General features: G+C 30.6%; 1 protein-coding gene across 1 annotated transcript in view; it reads right to left on the bottom strand.

Moving 5' to 3' along the window:
* Window positions 1-22,801, bottom strand: part of LOC114330209 (odorant receptor Or1-like) — a 149,431-nt gene that overhangs the window by 1,612 nt on the left and 125,018 nt on the right. Inside the window, exon 4 of the mRNA XM_028279530.2 lies at window positions 557-715. Coding sequence (XP_028135331.2) covers window positions 557-715 — 159 coding nt within the window. The remainder of the gene's footprint in view (window positions 1-556; window positions 716-22,801) is intronic.

Here is a 22,801-nt window from a genome sequence, read left to right as displayed (position 1 = left end):
TAATTACGTATTTTTTATGGGAAATAAGCCACAATTTTACTAAAAAATGAATTTATAAACGTTTCGAAGCCCAAATCGGGTTTCGTTGTCAAAATACAAAATACTATTAAAATAAAACAAACATGTTGCTAAGTAAAAAAATTCTTCTAATAATTTATTTAATATGACTCATTTATATTGGCAATTCAGACGTATATTATACATTTTAAAGTAGAAGACTTTAAAATGATATCGCCAATATTTATGAGTTGCGTTCCTGGGACGACTTTACTAAAAGATAGTTCATTCGATTACATGAAATCAATCCCAACTCAAGAATATCCGTCGCAAAAAAATCATAGCATGTGATCTGTCTTTAAAAAGACAACCAAATGCAACGATGACAGTACAATTCTTGCGTTAGAGATTCCATAGTAAATCACGAGGGAAAACCAGGAAAAAGCCTCGTGATACTATATATGAAACGTTAATAAATTCATTTTTTAGTAAAATTGTGGCTTATTTCCCATAAAAAATACGTAATAATAAATATTCTATTTAAAATGTTAATACTTACCTTGATGTATGTCGCATAATTGAGAGGGAAAACTTTAAAAGCTGTAATTTTTGCTGGAACTTGAGCATTCTTTATGACAAAGATGATATCCTTCTGAACATTAACATTTTCTATCTCGTACCAGTTACTGGCAAAGATTTGTTGAGTTAAATTATTGGACTACAAACAATTAAAAGGAATAAGTTATATATCTATTAAAAATGAAATAAATAAAAATTGTGAATGAAAGAAAAAAAAAAACTAGTCAACTAAACATTAAACACAAAAAGGAAAATCATTTTCAAACAACTCGCAATGTGAATGTGAATACAAAAGAAAATACATAAAAAGGTGGAAAGCAACTATAAAAACATCTTTCAGACTAGATGGTCAACTTCAGCACGGTGTAGCCAAGTTACAAAAGAATCATGTTAACTTATGAACGCATCACTAGGTACTTCGTATTTTTACAAAATTACTACCAAGGGGATACTAGAGTTCTGCGCAAGAAAACTAAGAGAGTCAATAATATTTAGCTCAGCGGGGTGCTATTGATGTAAAAATGTAGTAAAATAAACAAGGGATCATTCCATAGAATAAGTAGATCCTTTGTTGATAGAATTTCACACCTTGAAGAATAGCACCCCGTTGAACTGAATATTATTGACTATCTTAGTTTGCTTGCAGAACTTTACTAAGGTTTAAAGGGCTACATTACAATTTTATAGGTGTATAAGCTTAAGATGTAATCTTTAAAATGCACTAAATTATTTTACTTTAAAAATGAAATAAAAAATTTCTTTTTGAAAAAATTAAGAAAATAAAAAAATGTTATACAAAAACCGAAAGATATCAATTAAAAAAATGTTGATACTCAAAAATATAAATTTTTTTTTTGTATAACTTATCTAAAATACGTTTAATAAAAAGCTTAAAAATAATAAATATTAACAATAATTTTTGAGCTCCTATTCAGTACTTATGCTTGCATAACTTGGAACCTATGGGACAATTTTTTATTACTAATTTTGCAAAATTTATTCTTTATACAATGCTGTGCATGGTATGTGTTCTAAGATGCAACAACCATTAGAGTATAAATTTTAAGGGCATTACAATTTAATATAGTCCAGAAAGCCACTGCGCATCCGCTAGCAAAAATATTCTAATTCGGATTTTTTGCACAATCTTACTCAAAAAGGACCCCTTTTAACAAATTTGCATGTTGCCAGGACCAAAAGTTGGTCAAAAATTTTTTAAACGTTTTTTTTTTGTTTTTTTCCTAAAATTATTTTTTTTGCATGGAACAAAATTTTTTTAGGTTTTTTGGGTCATTCCAAACAGAAAAGTCCTTTAGTGACTTTTCTCTCAAGTTGATAGTTTTTGACATATAAGCGATTAAAAATTGAAAATTTGCGAAATCGGCCATTTTTAACCCTCAAAAACTATGTGAAAAACTGAAAATTTTAATGTTGCCAAGGTAGGTGAATATTCTTTAAACATCGATTGACGAAATTCCGAAGAGTTTTTTGCAATACAATATCAACAACCCCTTTGTTTTTAATTGCCAATCAAGCGTGCGCGACACTATTTTCCACCATTGCATGTGTAGGGGAAGGACGGGGAAGATGACGCAGCGTCTAAGATGACGCACCTCTGTATTTTATCAAGTACTTCACTAAATTCAGTTTTTATACCCGTGGCGCCCTCCTTTAGAAACTACTATTACTTTAAAACTTCATCGGTCAGCTTTCGTACTGTTTAGTATCTATGAGGCAGAGTAACGCGATACACGTTGATTTCTTGTTATTTTTGACACTGCGAATATTAATGGTAAGTTGTTTAAAAATGGTTCCATTGGATTTTCTTCATATTCATGGGAGTAGGTGATATTTATTTTCAGTTAGCGAGGATTTATCTGTTAAATATTTGATGATGGATAATTTTGATAACCATTTTTTGTAGGTTATGCTGAACAGGCTAAGTTGACGCAGACTGCGTCATCTTTGCTGTTATAGTGCGTCATCTTTGCCTTTTCAGTTCATTACCTTAAATAACAATGGAGTATAGAATATTTATTATTTAGTGTCTATTTTGCATTTTGAGGCATCTTTTTCTTTTTTAGAAATGGGAAAATATATACGAAAAACACAGAGAGGATCATTTTCTGCAGCAGCTCTTAGTGCAGCATTGAATGCAATTTGTAGAGATGGTCGTAAAATTCGGGAAGTGGCAAGGGCATTTTCAATACCAGAAGCTATATTGAGGAGAAAACTTAAGGTTAAAAATTTATTAAAGGAAGTCAAATCAGAGTCTCTTGGTAGAGCCCCATTGTTTTCGGCACATTATGAAAAGGAGATACTAGATCATGTTCTCAAGCTGGCCAATTTATTTTTTGGTATCACTTGCATAGAGCTGAGAACCATGGCATTTGCTTATGCAGAACGCAATGAAATTAAACACAATTTTAATAAGAATAAACAAATGGCTGGAAAATACTGGTATCTAGGATTTATAAAACGAAATCCTCAAATTTCCTTGAGAAAGCCAGAAGCTACAAGCATTAATAGAATAACAGCCTTCAATAAACTAGAAGTAGACCGCTTTTTTAAAAATTTGGAAACAGTGCAAGAAAAATATAAATTTCTGCCAGATCGCATTTACAATGTTGATGAAACCGGTATATCTACGGTTCCTAAAGAATCATGTAAAAGACTTGGACCCAAAGGAGTAAAGCAGTTTGGAATCATTTCTTCGTGGGAACGAGGGAAGAATATCACGGTAATAATGGCATTCAGTGCCTCCGGTAACTACATACCTCCATTATTTATATTTCCCAGGAAGAGGATGAGCCCACAGCTTCAGAAAAATGGACCAAGCGGTGAGATTTACAACTGCACGGATAATGGATGGAGTAATACGTCTATGTTTTTATTATGGCTGAAGCATTTCCAAAAAAAAGTCCTGTCTAGTCCAGATAATCCCGTGCTGTTAGTATTAGATAATCACTCGAGCCATATTTCACTGGATATTTATAATTACTGCAAAGAGAATGGGATTATAATGGTTAGTATTCCACCCCACACATCCCACAAATTACAACCTCTTGATGTGTCATTTTTTTCTGCATTAAAATATGCGTATGGTCGCCATTGCAATTCCTTTCTAAAATCTAAGATCAGCAACTCAGAGTTTGAAGATAAAATTACCCCATGTGATGTCGCCGAGATTTTTAAGTTAGCATATGATCAGGTGGCAAATATTGATAAGGCCGTTTCTGGTTTCGGAACGTGCGCAATTTTTCCGTTAAACTCTGATAAGTTCACAGAAGATGACTTTTTTTCTGCTGATAATTTAAACAATGATAGCTTGGATAGAGATGTTTCTCCTGAACCTGCACCTCAGGGAACACCTCCACTAATAACAACACCATCTATAAGAGAACCAGAATTACCACGTCCATCAACCAGCCGACAGTCTCCTGAAAGTCGTCACACAACCCCCACAAAACAAAATGAAATAACCAAACGTCCACATATTTCTCTTTCACTTATTTCTCCAGTTCCTTTGCCCAATAAAAAAATTAAAAGAAAATATGGACGACAAACGCAACATTCTGAAATTCTAACAAGCACCCCTTTAAAAGAATTCTTAGAAGAAAAAGAGAATAAAAAAAAGAAAAACTGGCGAAGTCGGAAGAAGGAAAGAAAAAAGTAACCAGACAAGTATTGGTTAATGATGCAGGATTAAAACTAAATAAAAATAAAGGGAAAGCCAAAGTACAAAAAATAATCAAACAAAAAATAAACAAAAAAATCTTGGAGGATAGCGATACTGAAGAAAGCGATTTTGATGAAGAAGGTCTTTGCAATGACGATGAGTTGGATGACATAATCAACGAGGGAGGTGAAACTGATATCTGCATATTGTGTGGAGACTTCGGCAAAAAGACGGAAACATGGTTCAGATGCACAAGTTGTGGACAATGGGTGCATAAAGAATGCAGTGGAGCCAAAAGTCCCGAAAACTATATTTGTGACTTTTGTTAATATGTTAAAAAAGCTTTGTTTACATTTTCTTACTTTCAGTATTAAAAAATAAATTTTCTTTTCATATCACTTGCGCTTTTAATATAGATACCTACATGCGCCATCTTCACCATCACTGTGCGTCATCTTTCCCTCGGTGGAAGGTAAGATGGCGCAAAAGCGTTTTTTTTAAAGCCGCATAAAAAATACTTCCTTTTATTGAATTTAAAAATAATCCTAGAAATTGGTTATAGAAATGTCCAAATTACAGGCTCGTATCATTCAAAGTTAGCTTAAATATTTTTTACCCTTAAATAAAATGTATTTTGCTTAGGTGCGTCATCTTCGACGTCCTTCCCCTATGCAGTATGGTGCAAATGAAAGGAATAAATTCGTTATTTCGTAAACCGGCGACTTTAAGCAAAAATCCCGAAACAGGTCGATTTTTATTTTTAAGTTATGATATTATGACATATATGGTATACTAGTGACGTCATCCATCTGGGCGTGATGACGTAATCGATGATTTTTTTTAAATGAGAATACGGGTCGTGTGCTGGCTCATTTGAAAGATTCTTCAATACTCTATTCAGTAATATAAACATGTACATAATTATTTATACAGGGTGTCCAAAAAATTTTTATTAAATTAAATCATTTGGCAAATTGAAAAAAAATTAATTTTTGGACACCCTGTATAAATAATTATGTAAATATTTATATTACTGAATAGAGAATTGAAGAACCCTTCAAATGAGCTAGCACACGACCACTATTCTCATTTAAAAAAATCATCGATTACGTCATCACGCCCAGATGGATGACGTAACTAGTATACCATATATGTCACAATATCATAACTTAAAAACAAAAATCGATCTGTTTCGGGATTTTCCTTAAAGTCGCCGGTTTACGAAATAACGAATTTATTCCTTTCATTTGCACCATACTGCATACACATGCAACAGTGGAAAATAGTGTCGCGCACACTTGATTGGCAATTAAAAAACAAAGGGGTTTTTGATATTGTATTGCAAAAAACTCTTCGTGATTTCATCAATCGATGATTAAAGAATATCTACCTACCTTGGTAACATTCAAATTTTCAGTTTTTCACATAGTTTTTGAGGGTTAAAAATGGCCGATTTCGCAATTTTTCAATTTTTAATCGCTTATATGTCAAAAACTATCAACTTTAGAGAAAAGTCACTAAAGAGCTTTTCTGTTTGGAATGATCCAAAAAATCTAAAAAAAAAATTTCCATGCAAAAAAAATAATTTTAGGAAAAAAACAAAAAAAAAAACGTTTCAAAAATTTTTGACCAACTTTTGGTCCTGGCAACATGCAAATTTGTTAAAAGGGGTCCTTTTTGAGTAAGATTGTGCAAAAAATCCGAATTAGAATATAATTTTTCCTAGCGGATGCGCAGTGGCTTTCTGGACTAATAGGTGTTTTAGCTTAAGGTGTAATCTTGAAAATGCACTAAATTAGTTTATTTTAAAAATGAAATAAACAACTTCTTTTTGAGAAAATTAAGAAAAAGAAAAAAAATATTACACGGAAACCGAAAAATATCATTTAAAAAAATTGTATATACTTTTTTTACAATAATCCGCTTTAACCTAATGAGGTTATTAGCGGGAGAGTTACAGTTGATTACACTTTGTTTAGTAGATTAGAGTCTTTTAGAAACAAGAATAGTTTATTAATGTTGTTATAGTCTAAAATGTCTTTAAGATTATTTGCTAAGTGGTTTCCAATTCTATGGCTATTGAACTTTTCACACTTTTCCACTAGCACATGCTTCACTCTCCCTTCAAATAAACAAAAAGTGTTTCTTTTGAATGAAATATTTGAAATTACATATAACACTAATTTTTTATTTTTCCGCCCCTGTAAGTTATTAAAATAAATATTTTAGAAGAATTGCGGACTTTCTGCACTCGGAAATATGTAATCTTTCATTCGGCGTTTAAATTTTTTAAAAATACTTATTAGTTTTCTCAGGATTCGAAAAAAATTACTGCATTTAAAAAGCATTGTATCAAGATACATGAAGAGAAGAAAGAAGAAAATATCATTATGGTTTTAGAAATTATTATTAAGTCGAAAAAGTTTGTAACTTTAAGAAACCGACTCTTACCGGTCATATCCTGTTTAGAATTATACTAATTCTGACAGGCGCCAGTCTAATATAATGATTGTTGCTTTCTAAACTACACCAGGACACCTATTTGTCATAGAATTTACTAGCACAGCACAGAGATGTAAACGTCTTAGGAATACATTGTGATGTATCCGATCTAAGGTCTAAATAGTGACAGTAATTCCAGGAATGCAATTTCATGAAAATAATTCAGAATATCTCATTTCAATTTTCTATTTCGAAGTTATATTGATTCGGGGAACACAATAATATGATTTTACGAATAGCCTAATAAAATAAAAAAAGTCAAAATGTTAATTCGTACAGGTTGAAACAAATTTTATATCAAAGTTTAGGTGTGTACAAAAGATATTTTCAAGAAAGTATCCAAATCATACAGGGGGATCATTGTTTAAATAATTAAAAAGGGGTCATTTTTGCAAAAAAATTACTTTTTTAACTGCTGAGGTAATTCACTTATTAATGACGATCTATAGGATTTTTTTCTGCAAAGCTGAAGGGTAAATATTTCACATAAGACTTACTAAATTAAATATGACCCCCTATTTATTTAAATAATTGTATATAAATCTTTAAAAACAAATTTGCATAAAATTATTTTTAGCGTTTTAACTAAGCACTATAAAATATCTTATTTTAGAGTCTAAGTTGCGCTATATTACCAGTATTAAGGAAAAAAATTGGTCGAAAAATATTTAATACTTTTTGAGATATTGAATTTGTTTATTAAATGTTACTATATTTTCAATTGAAAAACGCGGTTGTTGCCAAAGAAATATTCATCTGCGTAAGATCTCATTATTTTTATTTTTATGTATATTTTGGAAAAATGTATTGACAAATTCTAATTTCAATTAAACTTCCCCCTAAAATGGCATTAGAAAATTATTCAAATTTGTTTATAATTTGTTTTTTTAATAACGTCGCAGGGATTAAGTGTTTTGAAATGCCATTTCGATAATTGGGTTCCTCGGAATTTTTTACTAATTAACAAATTTTTTTTGTCGTTTTTTTCTTCTTTTTTTTTTCTTGGAGTTATATTACTGGGGGCCCTTTTAGGGTTAAATTTCATTAAGAATGTCGAATCACTGAGTTGTAGATTCTAGACCTAAAAATATTAAGATTTAACTAACATCTCTTAAATAAAATGTGGCTACTTACTGAGTTACAGGGTGTTTTATTTAAAAATTTAAAAATTATTTTTACCAAGTACTTTAAAACTATTTGACGTATCCTTATCATACTTGGCAGAAAGTGTGGCTATTATACACCCTACTAAATTGTGATTAATAAACGTTTTTAGCTACTGCCAGAGGCGTACGACAGGGGATAGTGTATGAATGACCCTTCCCAAATTCTACGCCACTGAGTGAATTACTATTTTAGCGAAATTTTTCGATTTTCCAATACTTTCTATGTAAATAACTTTATTGGTATCGATAAAGTTACCAGTTTGCAAGATATTGGAAGTTTAAAATGAATGAATGAATGAATCAAAATATCTATGCCGTTTCATTTTTAACGTCCAATATCTCGAAAACTAATGACTTAATCGTTATCAATAAAGAGTATATTATTTACATAGAAAGTATTGGAGAATCGAAAAATTTCGCTAAAATAGTAATTCCTTCAGTTGCGTAGAATTTGGAAAGGGTCAACCATTCACTATCCCCTGTCGTACGCCTCTGGTAGTAGCTAGAAACTTTTATTTATCACAATTTAGTAAACTGTATAGTAGCCACCCTTTCTGCCAAGCATGATAAGGATACGTCAAATAGTTTGAAAGTACTTGGTAAAAATAATTTTTAAATTTTTAAATAAAATTCAGTAAATAGCCACATTTTATTTAAGTGATTTAGACCAATCTTAATATTTTTAGGTCTAGAATCTACAACTCAGAGTTTCGACATTCTTAATGAAACTGACCCCTAAACGGGCCCGTAGTAATATAACTCCAAGAAAAAAAAAGAAGAAGAAAAAAAGGTAAAAAGAATTATTAATTAGTGAAAAATTCCCAGAAACCCAATTACCGAAACGGCATTTCAAAATATTTAATCCTTGCGACGTTATTAAAAAAAAATTATAAACAAATTTGAATAATTTTCAAATGGCATTTTAGGGGGGAGTTTAATTGAAATTAGAATTTATCAATACATTTATCGAAAATACACATAAAAATAAAAATAATGAGATCTAAAACAGGTCAATATTTCTTTGGCAACAACCGCGTTTTTGCAATTGAAAATAGAGTAACATTTAATAAACAAATTCAATATCTCAAAAAATATTAAATATTTTTCGACCAATTTTTTTTATATTAATACTATTAACATAGTGCAGCTTCTCCTGTAAAAGAAGATATTAGTGTTTATTTAAAACGATAAAAATAATTTTTTGCAAATTTGTTTTTAAAGTTTTATATATAATTATTTAAATAAATAGGGGGTCAAATTTAATTTAGTAAGTCTTATGTGAAAGACTTACCCTTCAACTTTGCAGAAAAAAATCCTATAGACCTTCATTAGTAATTGAATGACCTCAGCAGTTAAAAAAGTAATTTTTTTGCAAAAATGACCCCTTTTTAACTATTTAAACAATGATCCCCCTGTATGATTTGGATACTTTCTTGAAAATATCTTTTGTACCCACCTAAGCTTTGATATAAAATTTGTTTCAACCTGTACGAATTTACATTTTGATTTACATGTAGTGTAATTTTATTTTACTAGACTAAAATGTAGTTTGAAATGATATATATATAAAAGTGCCCAGATATAAACGTATGTCTTTGGATGAGCGATATTATTTCTGTGAAGTAAGCTCTTAGGCTTTGTGTACACATGAAGATGGTTTGCCAACGTTGACGTCGCGATAACCTGAAAAACCCAAACGCCGCGGTTCAAGTAACCAAGGTACAAATGCAACTGCAGAGTATCGTTTAGATATGCAACCGCCCAACGTCGTCAAACCGCGGCAGTAGTAAGTTACTAGGGAAGGAATGGGACTAGACAGTCAACCGCTGGCAAACCACCCTCAGATCTACAAGCGCTTAGTTAGAATTCTATAAATATACAGGGTGTTTGGTAAAGAATGGGCCATAGCTCAACTTTCGATTCCTGAACTTAAAATAGGTCGATTTAAGCTAGCTTACCTTTGTACGACAGTTGATAATAACCGAAATACAGGGTGTCAAAGCTAAACTTTTATTTTATTTATTCTTGAATATTTCCTGACAGGCACGAGCTAACAACACGAAATTTGGCAAGCGGGGGTTTTTTGGGACGAAAAATTTAATTCGCCACCAAAAATGATGTATTAGCCAGAGGGCGCCACATACGTCCTTCAGCGCTCATTTATACGTTCAATTTTTTTATCCCCTCTCTCTACATACTTTTTGAAAACAAATTTTTATTCTTCTAATATTTTCACTTAAAAAAGTTATACTAAATTTTTCTCGCTAAACTTAACCGTTTTCGAAATAAATGTATTTTAAATCTGCGATGCAACATCATTTTTTGCATAATATCATTGTAGTTACACCCGAAAACTAATCTTAAAACCATAATAAAGTTCTCATATTTATGTTATTGAATCCCAAATTCCATTAGAATAAATTTGCGAAGATTATTTTCGGATGTAACTAAAATGATATTACGCAAACAATATTATCTTGCATCGCAGATTTAAAATGCGTTTATTTCGAAAGCGGTTAAGTTTAGCGAAATGAATGTAATATATCTTTTTGACGTAAAAATATCAGGAGAATAAAAATTTCGATTCAAAAAGTATGTAGAGGGGGGTATAAAAAAATTGAACATATTAAATAAGCGCTGAAAGACGTATGTGGCGCCCTCTGAGCAATACATCATTTTTGGTGAATAATTTAGATTTCTCGTCCCAAAAAAACCCCGCTGACCATATTTCGTGTTGTTAGCTCATGCCTGTCAGGAAATATTAAAGAATAAATAAAATAAAAATTTAATTTTGCACCCTGTATTTCGGTTATTATCAACTTTCGTACTAAGGTAAGTTAGCTTAAATCGACCTATTTTAATCTCAGGAATCTAAGGTTAAGCTATGGCCCATTCTTTACCAAACACCCTGTATATTGCTGAAGTACATGGTGGACAACTATATATAAAAAATCAGTTGCGGGTCAGTGAGGCTACAGGGCCCCTCGGGCAACATTGTAATTCAGGGCCTATTTTTCAGTCATGAACGATACTTTGCGTTTATTTGGTGGATTTTAAGGCATAGAATGTAATTACCGTTATCTAATTCCAAAAAAAAATAATATAAATGTACAGACGCTAAATCAACATAATTTATTAAAACAAAAAAACATAATTTATTAAAGTAAACAATAGGCCAGCAAATGAAGCATTTTGGCTCGCAATTTTTTCGTCCAGCATGGATTTACTTAAAATTCTCACAGAAGGTAGGGAATAGACCAATAATCATTTTCTATATCATGCCGCTGCACGCTAAAACTTTGGGGGTGGTTGCCACCCCATCTCGCAGGTGGGCATTTTTTACTAAACTTTAACCATATAGATCGATGTAAAACGTAATTCTAGGAAAAAAATGTTGTTACATTTTCTGCGTAAAACTAATATTTTTCGAGTTATTCGCGGTTTAATGTAACAGTTTTTCGACGAAAAAATTCACTTTTTTAGAGGGTTTCTTGAGAATAACTCGAAAAATATGAATTTAATCAAAAAAACTGTGGCTATCGAAATTGTGTCTTTTAGAATTACAAATCAAATTCATTTTCTATATTATTTTTATGACCAACACAAACCAAGATACGGCATGTTAAAGGTTAGCTATTTTCGTCAAATGCATAATTTGAAATATTCAAAGCCAAATAACGGGAAAACTTTGCATTCTTTGAGGAAAACTTAGATAACATTTTTTCAAGGATACAATTGGACCTTTCAAAAAGAATAACAAAAAATTTTTAGCATAAAAATTGAGTGACTTATGATCAAAAAAAGGTCGGTACCTGCTTTTCTTTATGAAAAATCAGTGAAAACAACCCCCTAACTACCGTCCTAATTAAAAATATGTCTTCACTTTTCTGTAATTCCTTTAAAGTTTGTATTGTAAATACACCCAAGAAGGTGGACCCATTTAAAAGGTCTAATTTTTAGAAAAATTTGAGTTTAAAGAGAAATTGGCTTTTTACAATTTCGTATGTTTCACCATTTTCTTCAAAATATCTCCGAAGATACTGGAAAAACAAAAAAAATGATGGACGACTAAAGTGTAGCTTTTTAACAGTTAAAATTCTCTTGTGCATAGATTTTACGTACAGTGAACAGTTAGCGAGATATAGATGTTTAAAACCTCTATTTACGAGAAAACACTCCTTATTGAGCTTTTAAACCCACCCCAATTAAAAAATAAGGGATCTTACGCAATTTCATTTAAACAGACTTATAGCTCTTCAAAAATCCTACAAAATGATTTTTGAAAAAACTTTTTATCGCCAAAAATAAAGGAGCTATGTTCATAAAACGAATTTTTCTTTTTCGAAAAATTTGAATAATCGGCTTACAAAGAAGTTTCAATGTATATAATTAGGGGAGTACATATAGATTTTCACTTCGGAAAAAATCAAACAAGATAGAACTTTTTGTAATTTCATTAAGACATGTTTAATACACAGCACATCAAAAAGCTCTACTCGAGAAGTGGGTGCTTCATTTTTTCTTAAACCAATGAACTACGAAATTAGATGTTTTTTTAAATAACTTCGAAAACATAAATATTAGAAAAAAACTGATGACCATTGAAAAATTCAGAAAATTTTACAAAAAAAAACTTATATAAAGAATTTTCTAAAATTAAATCAGTATCTTCTATAATTTTCTATTTATAACGCTAAAGTCACCATTCTCACAAACATTGGCGCAGTGTAAACTAACGTACGGCGAAGTGCACAGTTGAGTTATTTTAATGTAATTCTTTAACTAATGGATCAAATGAAATTCTGCAAATTGAACATGAAAGAAGAATAACTAAGCTATCCTATCGATATAATAGAAAGACATAAAATGTATGGACATAAGTACGGTGTGGGCGGAAAATGTGTAACTAATACAATTTCTCTTATAAAACTCCCAATTTTGTACAACTTACCTTTCAAGCATCTTACTAAATGATGTTTCATTCAAAAAAAATCTCAAAAATTTAATTCAAATGATATGACGTCTCAAAAAATATAATTTTTGAAATCTTCGTAGTTTTATAGAATTACCACCATTTTAAGACGGTATTACTCAAGTTTGAACAGATCTATTACAGTTTTATAAGTGCTTTTGTAAAGCTTAGGATGTAGTTTTTAAAATGCACTAAATTATTTTACTTTAGAAATGAAATGAACTATTTATTTTTAAGAAAATTAAGAAAGATAACAAAAATGTAATACATAAACCGAAAATTACCAGCTAAACAAATGTTTCTACAAAGTGATCAAAACGCTTTTCTGTAAATTTTACCTAAAATACATTTAATAATAAGCTTCAACAATAATAAATGTTCGGCAAAAAAATTTTTTTAGCTCAAACAGAATGTCTGCGTAACTTGGAACCTATTGATAACTCTTTTGTTATCAGTTTTACGAAAAAAAGTTATTCTTTATAAAATACTCTGCATCGTATGTAATCTAAGATGCAATCATCAAATGTCAAATTTAATTAATGTTATACGAGGTATGTCAAAAAATATGAATTTCACTCAAGAGTAAAGTACCTTTACATTTCACAATATCGAAAATTTTTATTAAGAAAAGTTGTTTGGAATTAAAAATTTGTTTTAGTGTTCAATTACATCCTTGTAATTAAAATATTGTGAATAATAAAGGCACTTAAATCTTAAGAAAAATGCATATTTTTTACATACCTCGTATAAAATTAAAAAAGTTTGATATCTGATGGTTGTATCTTAGATTCTATTCCAGGGAGAGTATTTTATAAAGAATGACTTTTTTTCGTAAAAGTGATAATAAAATAGTTATCCTAATTGTAATAAAATGATGATGAGTATCCGTAATTTGAGAAAAAATTGAAATTATTTTTTTTTTATTAGAATGATGTAATTGTATATTTAGACACAGTTTTTAATTTCAAACAACTTTTCATAATAGCATTTTTTGATATTCTGGAATATAAAGGTACTTTACTCTTTAACGGAATTCATATTTTTGACATAACTCGTACAAAATTGACAAAATTTGATATCTGATGGTTCAGTTTTAGATTTTTGGCTATCCAGAGCATTTTATTAGGAATAATTTTTTTCGTAAAATTGACAATAAAAAAGATTTCCATGTGGTTCCTAGCTACGCAGACACACTGTATAAGAGCTTCTGTATAAGAATTTTCAAATTGCAATTACTCTGGGCTAATTAGCAAAATTCATGGAAAAATTATTTACCAGCAATGTTATTGCTGGAATCGAATTATAAGATCCTATATATTAATAATATAGGTATGCAAAGTCCGCAGATAGTGTGCTACTTTTTTATAAACAAAATGGCGCCGACAAATCGTATTTTTTCAATTATTGCTCTATAACTCCGAAGATTTTAACTTTACAACAAAGACACCTAAATAAAAATTCACCGCAATTAAATTTTGCACAGAGATATATTTTTCACGATTTGCTCCGACGAAAATTTATTTTCCTCGGAAAATGCGGGTTTTCCTAACAAAAACTCTAATTTTCAAATAAAGTTTTCGGCAAGTAATTATTAATCAATAATTAAATAACTTAGTGACATCAATGCTTTCTTGGTATAGATTGTAATTCCAGAAGCCGGTGAAAATTAAACGAATATTTTAGCAACAATTCAATTGTTAATTAACAATTTATGATCGCAATAATAACCAAAATAATCATGATACATTGATCAAACTTATAAAGATTATAAAGATGAGATGCTTATTTAATATTTTATCAACAAAATATAAATTTTTCTTTTTTTGCATAATCTTTAAATTTTGAAAAAAAAAAAATAGTTATAATACGCTGGTCTAATTAGTAAAGTACAAAGAAAGGTTATTTAACAGCAATTTTATTGCCGGAATCGAATTATAAGATCCTATATATTATTAATATAGGTATGCAAAGTCCGCAGATAGTGTGCTACTTTTTTTATAAACAAAATGGCGCCGACAAATTGTATTTTTTTCAATTATTGCTCTATAACTCCGAAGATTTTAACTTTACACCAAAAACACACAAATAAAAATTCACCCAAATTTAATTCTACATAGAGGCAAGTTTTTCCCGATTTGCTCCGACGAAAATATTCCTCGGAAAATGTGGGTTTTCCCAACAAAATCTCTTATTTTCAACTAATTTTTTTGGGCCAGTAATTATTTATGAATAATTATATAGCTTGGTGAAATAAAAGCTTTCTTGCTATAGATTATAAATTCAGAAGCCAGTGAAAATGAAACGAATACTTTAGCAACAATTCAATTGTTAATTAACAATTTACAGTCGCAATAACAACCAAAATAATCATGAGACATTGATCAAACTTAGAAAGATTATAAAAGTGTGATGCCTATTTAATATTTTGTCGACAAAATACAAATTTTTCATTTTTTTGCATAATCTTTAAATGTTTAAAAAAATTGTTATAAACAAATTAACATTTCTCAGAAATTGTCTATTATTTTCTAATTTTAAAAAAATACTTAAAATGCGTATTTCATAGGTCTTGAAAATGAATGCTTTAAAAAATTTTCCAACCATTTGTAAAAAAGTTATGAAACAGCAAAGTAAATATACGATTTCTCTGTTGTTTATAATTTGTTTTAATTGTTTCAAAGCTTAAAAGTGAGTCTATGGTACAATCTAATTACTCACAAAGAACGTCAAAAATTAGTGCAATGGTTATATTTTAATCAAAGATTAAAAATACTTTTTTTTAATTTCTAGCGCAAAAGTAGGCCTGATACAGAGACGGAGCCAAAATGTTCACTCGAAGCGACTGGCACGCAGCATTCATTATTTATTAAAAGTGTACGTCGCGCGGCCACCGGTCGTCGCTCCGAGTGAAAATTTTAGCTACAGTACTGTATTATTCTACTTTCGCGCGTGTAAATTACAAAAAAATATATTTATAACCTTTAATTAAAATATAACCATTAATAAACTTATAATCTATATATTTTTTAAATAATTAGCTTGTACTTTAAACTCACTTCTACGCTTTGAAAGAATTAAAAACAAATTATACACACCGTAGTAATCGTATGTTTATTTGCTGTTTCATAACTTTTTTGCAAATGGTTGCAAAAAAGTTTTAAAGCATTAATTTTCAAGATATTTGAAATGCGCATTTTAGCTATTTTTTAAAATTATAATATAATAAAAACTTTCTGAGAAACGTTAATTTGTTTATAACTATTTTTTTTTAACATTTAAAGATTATACAAAAAAATAAAAAATTTATATTTTGTCGACAAAATATTAAATAGGCATCTCATCTTTATAAGATTTTAAAGTTTAATCAGTGTATCATAATTATTTTGGTTATTATTGCGACCACAAATTATTAATTAACAATTGAATTGTGCCTAAAATATTCGTTTAATTTTCACCAACTTCTGGAACTATAATCTAAACCAAGAACGCTTTTAAGTCACCAAATTATTTAATTATTGATAGATAATTACTTACCTAAAACTTTATTTGAAAATTAAAGAATTTGTTGGGAAAACCCGCATTTTCCGAGGAAAATTTTCGTCGGAGCAGATCGGGAAAAACAGGTCTTTATGCATAATTTAATCACGGTGAATTTTTATTTGAGTGTTTTTGTTGTAAATTTAAAATCTTCGGAGTTATAGAGCAATAATTGAAAAAAACACGATTTTCGTGCGCCATTTTGTTTATAAAAAAAGTAGCACACTATCTGAGGACTTTGCATACCTATATTAATAATATATAGGATCTTATAATTCGATTCCAGCAATAAAATTGCTGGTAAATAACTTTTCCCAAAAATGGCCTATTCTCGGATAATTATAATCAGCCCAGACTAAATGCCATATTCGGATTCAGCATAATCAAAACAAAATAGAAACATATTTGATCAAAGTAAAATAATGAATTTAATGATATTTTTAAAATTATTTAGGTATACAAAACAATTGTTATTGTTTAAACAATTAATAAACCAGTAGCGGCCAAATCTGCGAGTAGAACTTTTTACTGTAACATGTATATAAACTAACAAAATAAGCTTTAGAAAAATAAAAGCTTGTTTGAATTTTTCCGAAACAATGCATGTTTTCGTTCCAGTTGCACTCCCCTAAATACCACAGAACTGGTTTTTATACTAAAAGATGACTAAAAAACTATTTGTATTTGTATTTTTATTTGTATTTATACATATTTGTAAATTCGTATTTTTGTGTAATTATTTGTTTTTGTAATTCTTTAATTCTACTTTTTTTTCTGTATAGATCTATTAAATTATTTACTTAAAAAAATTGCAATGTTGTTAAGGGTGGTTTTTAAGGTATGAAATATGATATCATATCCTTTAGCATAAACAATCATTATTTAACCAATCAAAACCAAGTTTTGCTCATATTAATCGATGCTAGACGAAAAAATTGCGAGGTTTTGCCATTTTTTCAGTTTCATTTCCTCGACTATAATACAAACAAATATACATATTTATAGTGCAGTTACTGAAGATTTTCACCTCCTCACAAATTAATGAGTATTTAGAGAATACAACAGGAAATAAAAGTGCCAATGTTGCCAATATAAGAATCGATTTAAAAAAAATATTTACATACTTTAAACTTCTCTTTGTCATTGACTCTTTTAATGTTCCAGAATTTCATAATGAAACAGGTTTCGTATTTTTCTGCTTATTTTTTTCTAAATTGATGATATCAAAGCCAATAGATTGTATGAAATCTATCAATAAATCGTATATTAAAACTACTGTATTATATTATTCGTCTTTTTCTTAGAGTCTTATTCATAGCATTAAATGCTATGAATTTGCTATTGAATGCTATGAATGCTATTAAATGTTATTCTTTGTAACCGGTAATTCTGTTCTAAGCTGTATATTCTGTAGATTGTACAGAATATACGGCTTAGTTCAAAATTAGCTGGTGTCGGATCGGTATGAAGGAGAACGGTGATCTATAGAGGAGCGGTACGGCAAGCGATACGGGCTTGCGGCTTGGTGATACCCTTCCACAGTATCCTACCGGAAGGGCGTGAACGCCTAAAAAAGGTGTATATATAAATATACGGTATGCAGCAAAATAAACGGTACTGAAATTCGTATGCCTCAAATTTGTATGTGTCAGGCGCCGAAGCGAACTGAGTGGTTTCCGAACGTTGTTATAACTTATGTGAATGTCGTGTTAATGTTAGATGCTTTAGAATATTTCTCAGTTTTACAGAATTTTTTTTAACCTGGAGTACTATTTTCGGTAATACGGAAAATATGGCGAAAACGGTTCAAGCTTATAATCAACAATGGTTTCAGCAGGACAGGGCAACCTGTCAGACTGCCAAGGAGTCTCTTCGAATACTGCGATATCATTTTGGGGGTTGCCATTCACCAGAACGAACGCCACCAGATGCGTACATAGGCATGAAGGAGTCATATAGATCCACCGGCAGCCATTTAGGAACTACGGACTAGAATTAAAAAGATTTGTTCGTGCCTGAGGCAGTGAGGCTTCTACAAATTTGCCTTGGAAGGGTAAATTTGCCTTAGAGGGGAACTTCCAATGAAAAACCTACCAAAAGACATAAATCAGATGTGTGTGTGTGTGTGTGTGTTTAGATTTATGACCTTGGTTTGAACCAATTGGCCAGCTCATTTTTTTTTATTTTCATAGACACAATTTCCTAATTTTAACTGATATACATTATATTTTAATAATTACAAACATATATTACATACATTACATTAAAAATACATACTAATATTAAACACTATTACTAAATACTTATACTAAACCACTAATTGATATTACATTTTTTTTTCAGCGCTAAGACCTAAACCCGATTCAACCTCGCGGAGGTTTAGGCCTTCTTTGTGATTTTTTTTTGCTTTTCTTTATTTTGGTGTTTTTTATTGTTTTTAATATTTATTTTTTTTATTATTTTTTTTTCTTTTTTTTTGCTTTTTTTATATATTTTTTTTTTTTAATTTTTTTTAATTTTTTTTTAATATCAATTTTCATATTTTTTAAGTGGTTATAAACAATTTTATACAAATTTATATTTCGTGTACATAAAATGGAATTTAAATTGGTGGGGAGAGTTTAAATTTAAATTTAAATTTAAATCAGATATAAACTCAGATTACATAGAAGACATAAATGTCTTGAATAGTCGTGAATAATCTTTGCAAGGCTATATCATGTATACTAGATATAAAAATAATCATAAACATTTAAATATTCATTTCGGTAGAGAACAGGTGGATTTTAGGAAAAACTTTCCCACTAACGACCACCTACACTGCATAAAAGGAATTATAAAAAAATCTATCGAATACAACCGGCCATTGGTCCTGGCTTTCGTAGACTTTCGCAAAGCATTTGATACGATAGAAATTAACACCATAAAGAGAGCATTGGAGGAAAGTCCTATAGATTATCGGTACTCCAAACTGATAGCGAACATAAACAATAATGCAACCATGACGGTCCGACTACACCAAGATACCAAATCTATAAAAATCAAAAGAGAAATTAGACAGGGAGACACGTTATCTCCCAAACTCTTTACGGCAGTACTTGAACATGCTTTCAAAAAATTGGAGTGGGACGCCAAAGGAATAAATGTCGACGTTGAAAGGCTCTCCCACCTACGATTCCCAGAGGACATAGTTCTTATTAGAGACAACTTAAAAAAGATTAGAACTATGCTTACTGAGTTAGATGCCGCCTGGAAAAAAGTTGGTTTAACCATAAATTTTGGAAAGACACAATACATGACAAAGCTGGTACCAAGCGAAAATCCAAAAGTCGACGTCAACGAAGTAGCATTGGTCCATAAATATAAATACTTAGGGCATGCAGTCCAAATTGCCAGGGACAATCAAACTGCTAAATTACAGAGAAGGATGACCTTAGCATGGGCCGCATATGGAGCTCTATCAGACATATTCAAGAGCAACTTGCCAAATTATTTGAAAAGGAAGACGTTCAACCAATGTGCGCTTCCAGTCATGACTTACGGCGCCAAAACATTATCGTTAACCCAGGCCATAGCAACGAAACTTAGAGTGGCCCAAAGAAGAATGGAACGGTCACTACTTGGACTGACTGTCAGAGATAGGGTCAGAAACGAAGAAATCAAAAGAAGGACAGGCGTCACAGATGTCATAGAGCGAGTAGCATGGCTAAAGTAAAATTGGGCGGGCCATGTAGCCAGAATGAAGGATGGGAGGTGGACCCAAAAAAATACAGTGTGGAGACCAAGAGGAGACAGAAGAAGTAGATGTAGACCACCTACACGATGGACAGACGACGTCAAAAGGATTGCTGGGAATTGGTTGCAGAAAGCCCAAGATCGACAAAACTGGAAGAAATTAGGGGAGGCCTATGTTCAACTTTGGATGCAGAAGGTTGGATGATAATGATGATGATGATGATGATGAATGAAATAACGAATGAAGAACTATGGAAACGAACGAAACAAACCAGTATAATAACAACAATCAGACAGAAGAAATGGAAATGTATCGGCAATACGTTAAGAAAAGATCCTAGTAACATCACAAGACAAGCATTCGAATATCAACCTGAGGGGACAAGGGAGAGGGGACGACCAGATAATACTTGGAAGAAAATAGTAACCAGAGAACAGAATCGGCTTAAGTTGGGGGGAAGTGAAAAACAAAACAAGAAACAGAGAAGAATGTAAGGAACTGGTACGCAGATTAACCAGAGAATAAACACAAGAAGAAGCGCTGAGCTGGCCACCAGCCGTCTTACACTATCGGCCAAGAAACGCAGATGCACCCAATACTCCACTAGGAGTGATGGTCCAAGAGAGAAAGAGAACTTTTGCATCGCAATTTACTTAACCAACCAGTAGACAGAAGACTTTATTTAAAGACTATGAGAGAAGACTAAAGAGGCTTACAATAAATCATTGATGGTTACTTCCTCTTACTCTGTTACTATTATATTTATTAATAACTTTATGTATTTATTAAGTAGGTTTTAAGTTACAATACATAAATTTTAGAAACCTATAAAATAATGTATTTTTAGTGGAGTCAATGAAGGTGGATATGAGTTATTACCTCAGATTTCGTTGAACCTCCATCGATTTTCATAAAAATTGGTGAGTGGTTAAAGGATACCACAAGGAACAAAGGTGACATAGTGCCAACTTGCGCTTTTTACATTTTAGGGTGAAATACACCCCTTTTTTAAAAATTATTTTTTAGATTTCTGAAAGTGCAGTCACTGTAAGTTTTCACTTCCTATTTCGTTGAACCTTCATCGATTTTCATGAAAATCGTTACGTGGTTAGACGATACCTCAAGCAATAAAATTTATATAGCATCAACTTGCGCTTTTGCATTTTAGGGGTGCAATACACTCCTACTTTTTAAATTGTAAAAAATGCAGATTTCCGCATTATGGCGCAAGTAATCTCGTTTAATTAAGAAAAATAAATATTTTTTTTACATTTATGTACATGAATTATATTTTTTTTAATTTTTCAAACCTTATAGCAACCAAAAATCCGAAAATTAACAAGTCAAAAATAACGAAAACTTTAGTCTTCTATATTTCTGAAAGTGTAGTCACTGAATGTTTTCACCCACGATTTATTTGAACCTTTATCGATTTTCATGAAAATTGTTGAGTTGTTAGAGGATACCTCAAAAAACAAAAGTGATACGGCACCAAGTTGCGCTTTCTGCATTTTAGGGGTGAAATACACCTTTTTTTTAATGATAAAAATGCAGATTTCAGCATTCTGGCTCAATCAATCTTGTTTAATTAAGTAAAATAAATATTTTTTTTTACATTTATGTGCATGATTTATATTTTTTATTAATTTTTCAAACCTTATAGCAACCAAAAATAAGAAAATTAGCAAATTGACAATCAGGAAAAAAATCATTCTTTCATATTTCCAAAAAGGCAGTCACTGAAGGTTTTCACCCCTGATTTCGTTGAACCTCCATCAATTTTCATGAAAATTGGTAAGTAGTTAGAGGATACCTCAAGAAACAAAAATGATGTGATACCAACTTGCGCTTTTATCCTGGGGGTGGATGTTACCCCTTCTCATGGGTGAACACTATTTTATTAAAAATAACCCCATAATAATTAGATAGAGGAGTAAATTCTAAGCCAACTTTCTTTTATCAAGTTTATAAATTTTTTATTTAAATAATGTTTCATAATTTAATAAAATATTATTGGTACAGTAAAACCTGTCAATAACGGCCACTAAAAATAGAAAACAATTGGCCGTTATAGAAATGTGGCCGCTAATGCTAGGTTTCCTTTTCCACAAATACATAAAATATAATTGAAAATTTATTTATTTTAATAATTAAAGCAAATCTAACTAAATATAATTCTACATAACTAACATAACAAACAAACGGAACATACTAAAAAATCACTTTGCCTGATTTTGTCTGCATATATATTATGTTTGAGGAATCCCTTTTTTTGTGAGACTGGATATAGGACATTTCTCAAGTATGAATTCACATTCATGGTATATCGTTGCTATACAGGGATAATGCAATATTATGGTAGAGGCTACGTTAAATATGAAGTAAATGTGGAAGATATACACTGGTTATTCATTTCAATTTAATTTGATTGTTTTTTAATCGTTTACAATATTTAAAATGATTAAAGATATAAAGTTAGGGATTTCAAAAGTAAATTCAGTTCTCACTGGCAGGGTGGGAAATAATAAAGTGCCATTTAAATAAAGATCATTTCATTACAATGCTCATTGCAGGCATTACAGGCTGCTCCGTTTGAGAAAACTCATACTCTCAAACTTTGAGAAAACACTCAA

Source organism: Diabrotica virgifera, chromosome 5 (genome assembly GCF_917563875.1).
Source record: "Diabrotica virgifera virgifera chromosome 5, PGI_DIABVI_V3a".
In the NCBI taxonomy this organism is placed as follows: domain Eukaryota; kingdom Metazoa; phylum Arthropoda; class Insecta; order Coleoptera; family Chrysomelidae; genus Diabrotica; species Diabrotica virgifera.
Note: the sequence above shows the minus strand (reverse complement) of the source record. Positions and strands in the feature narration are given on the sequence as shown.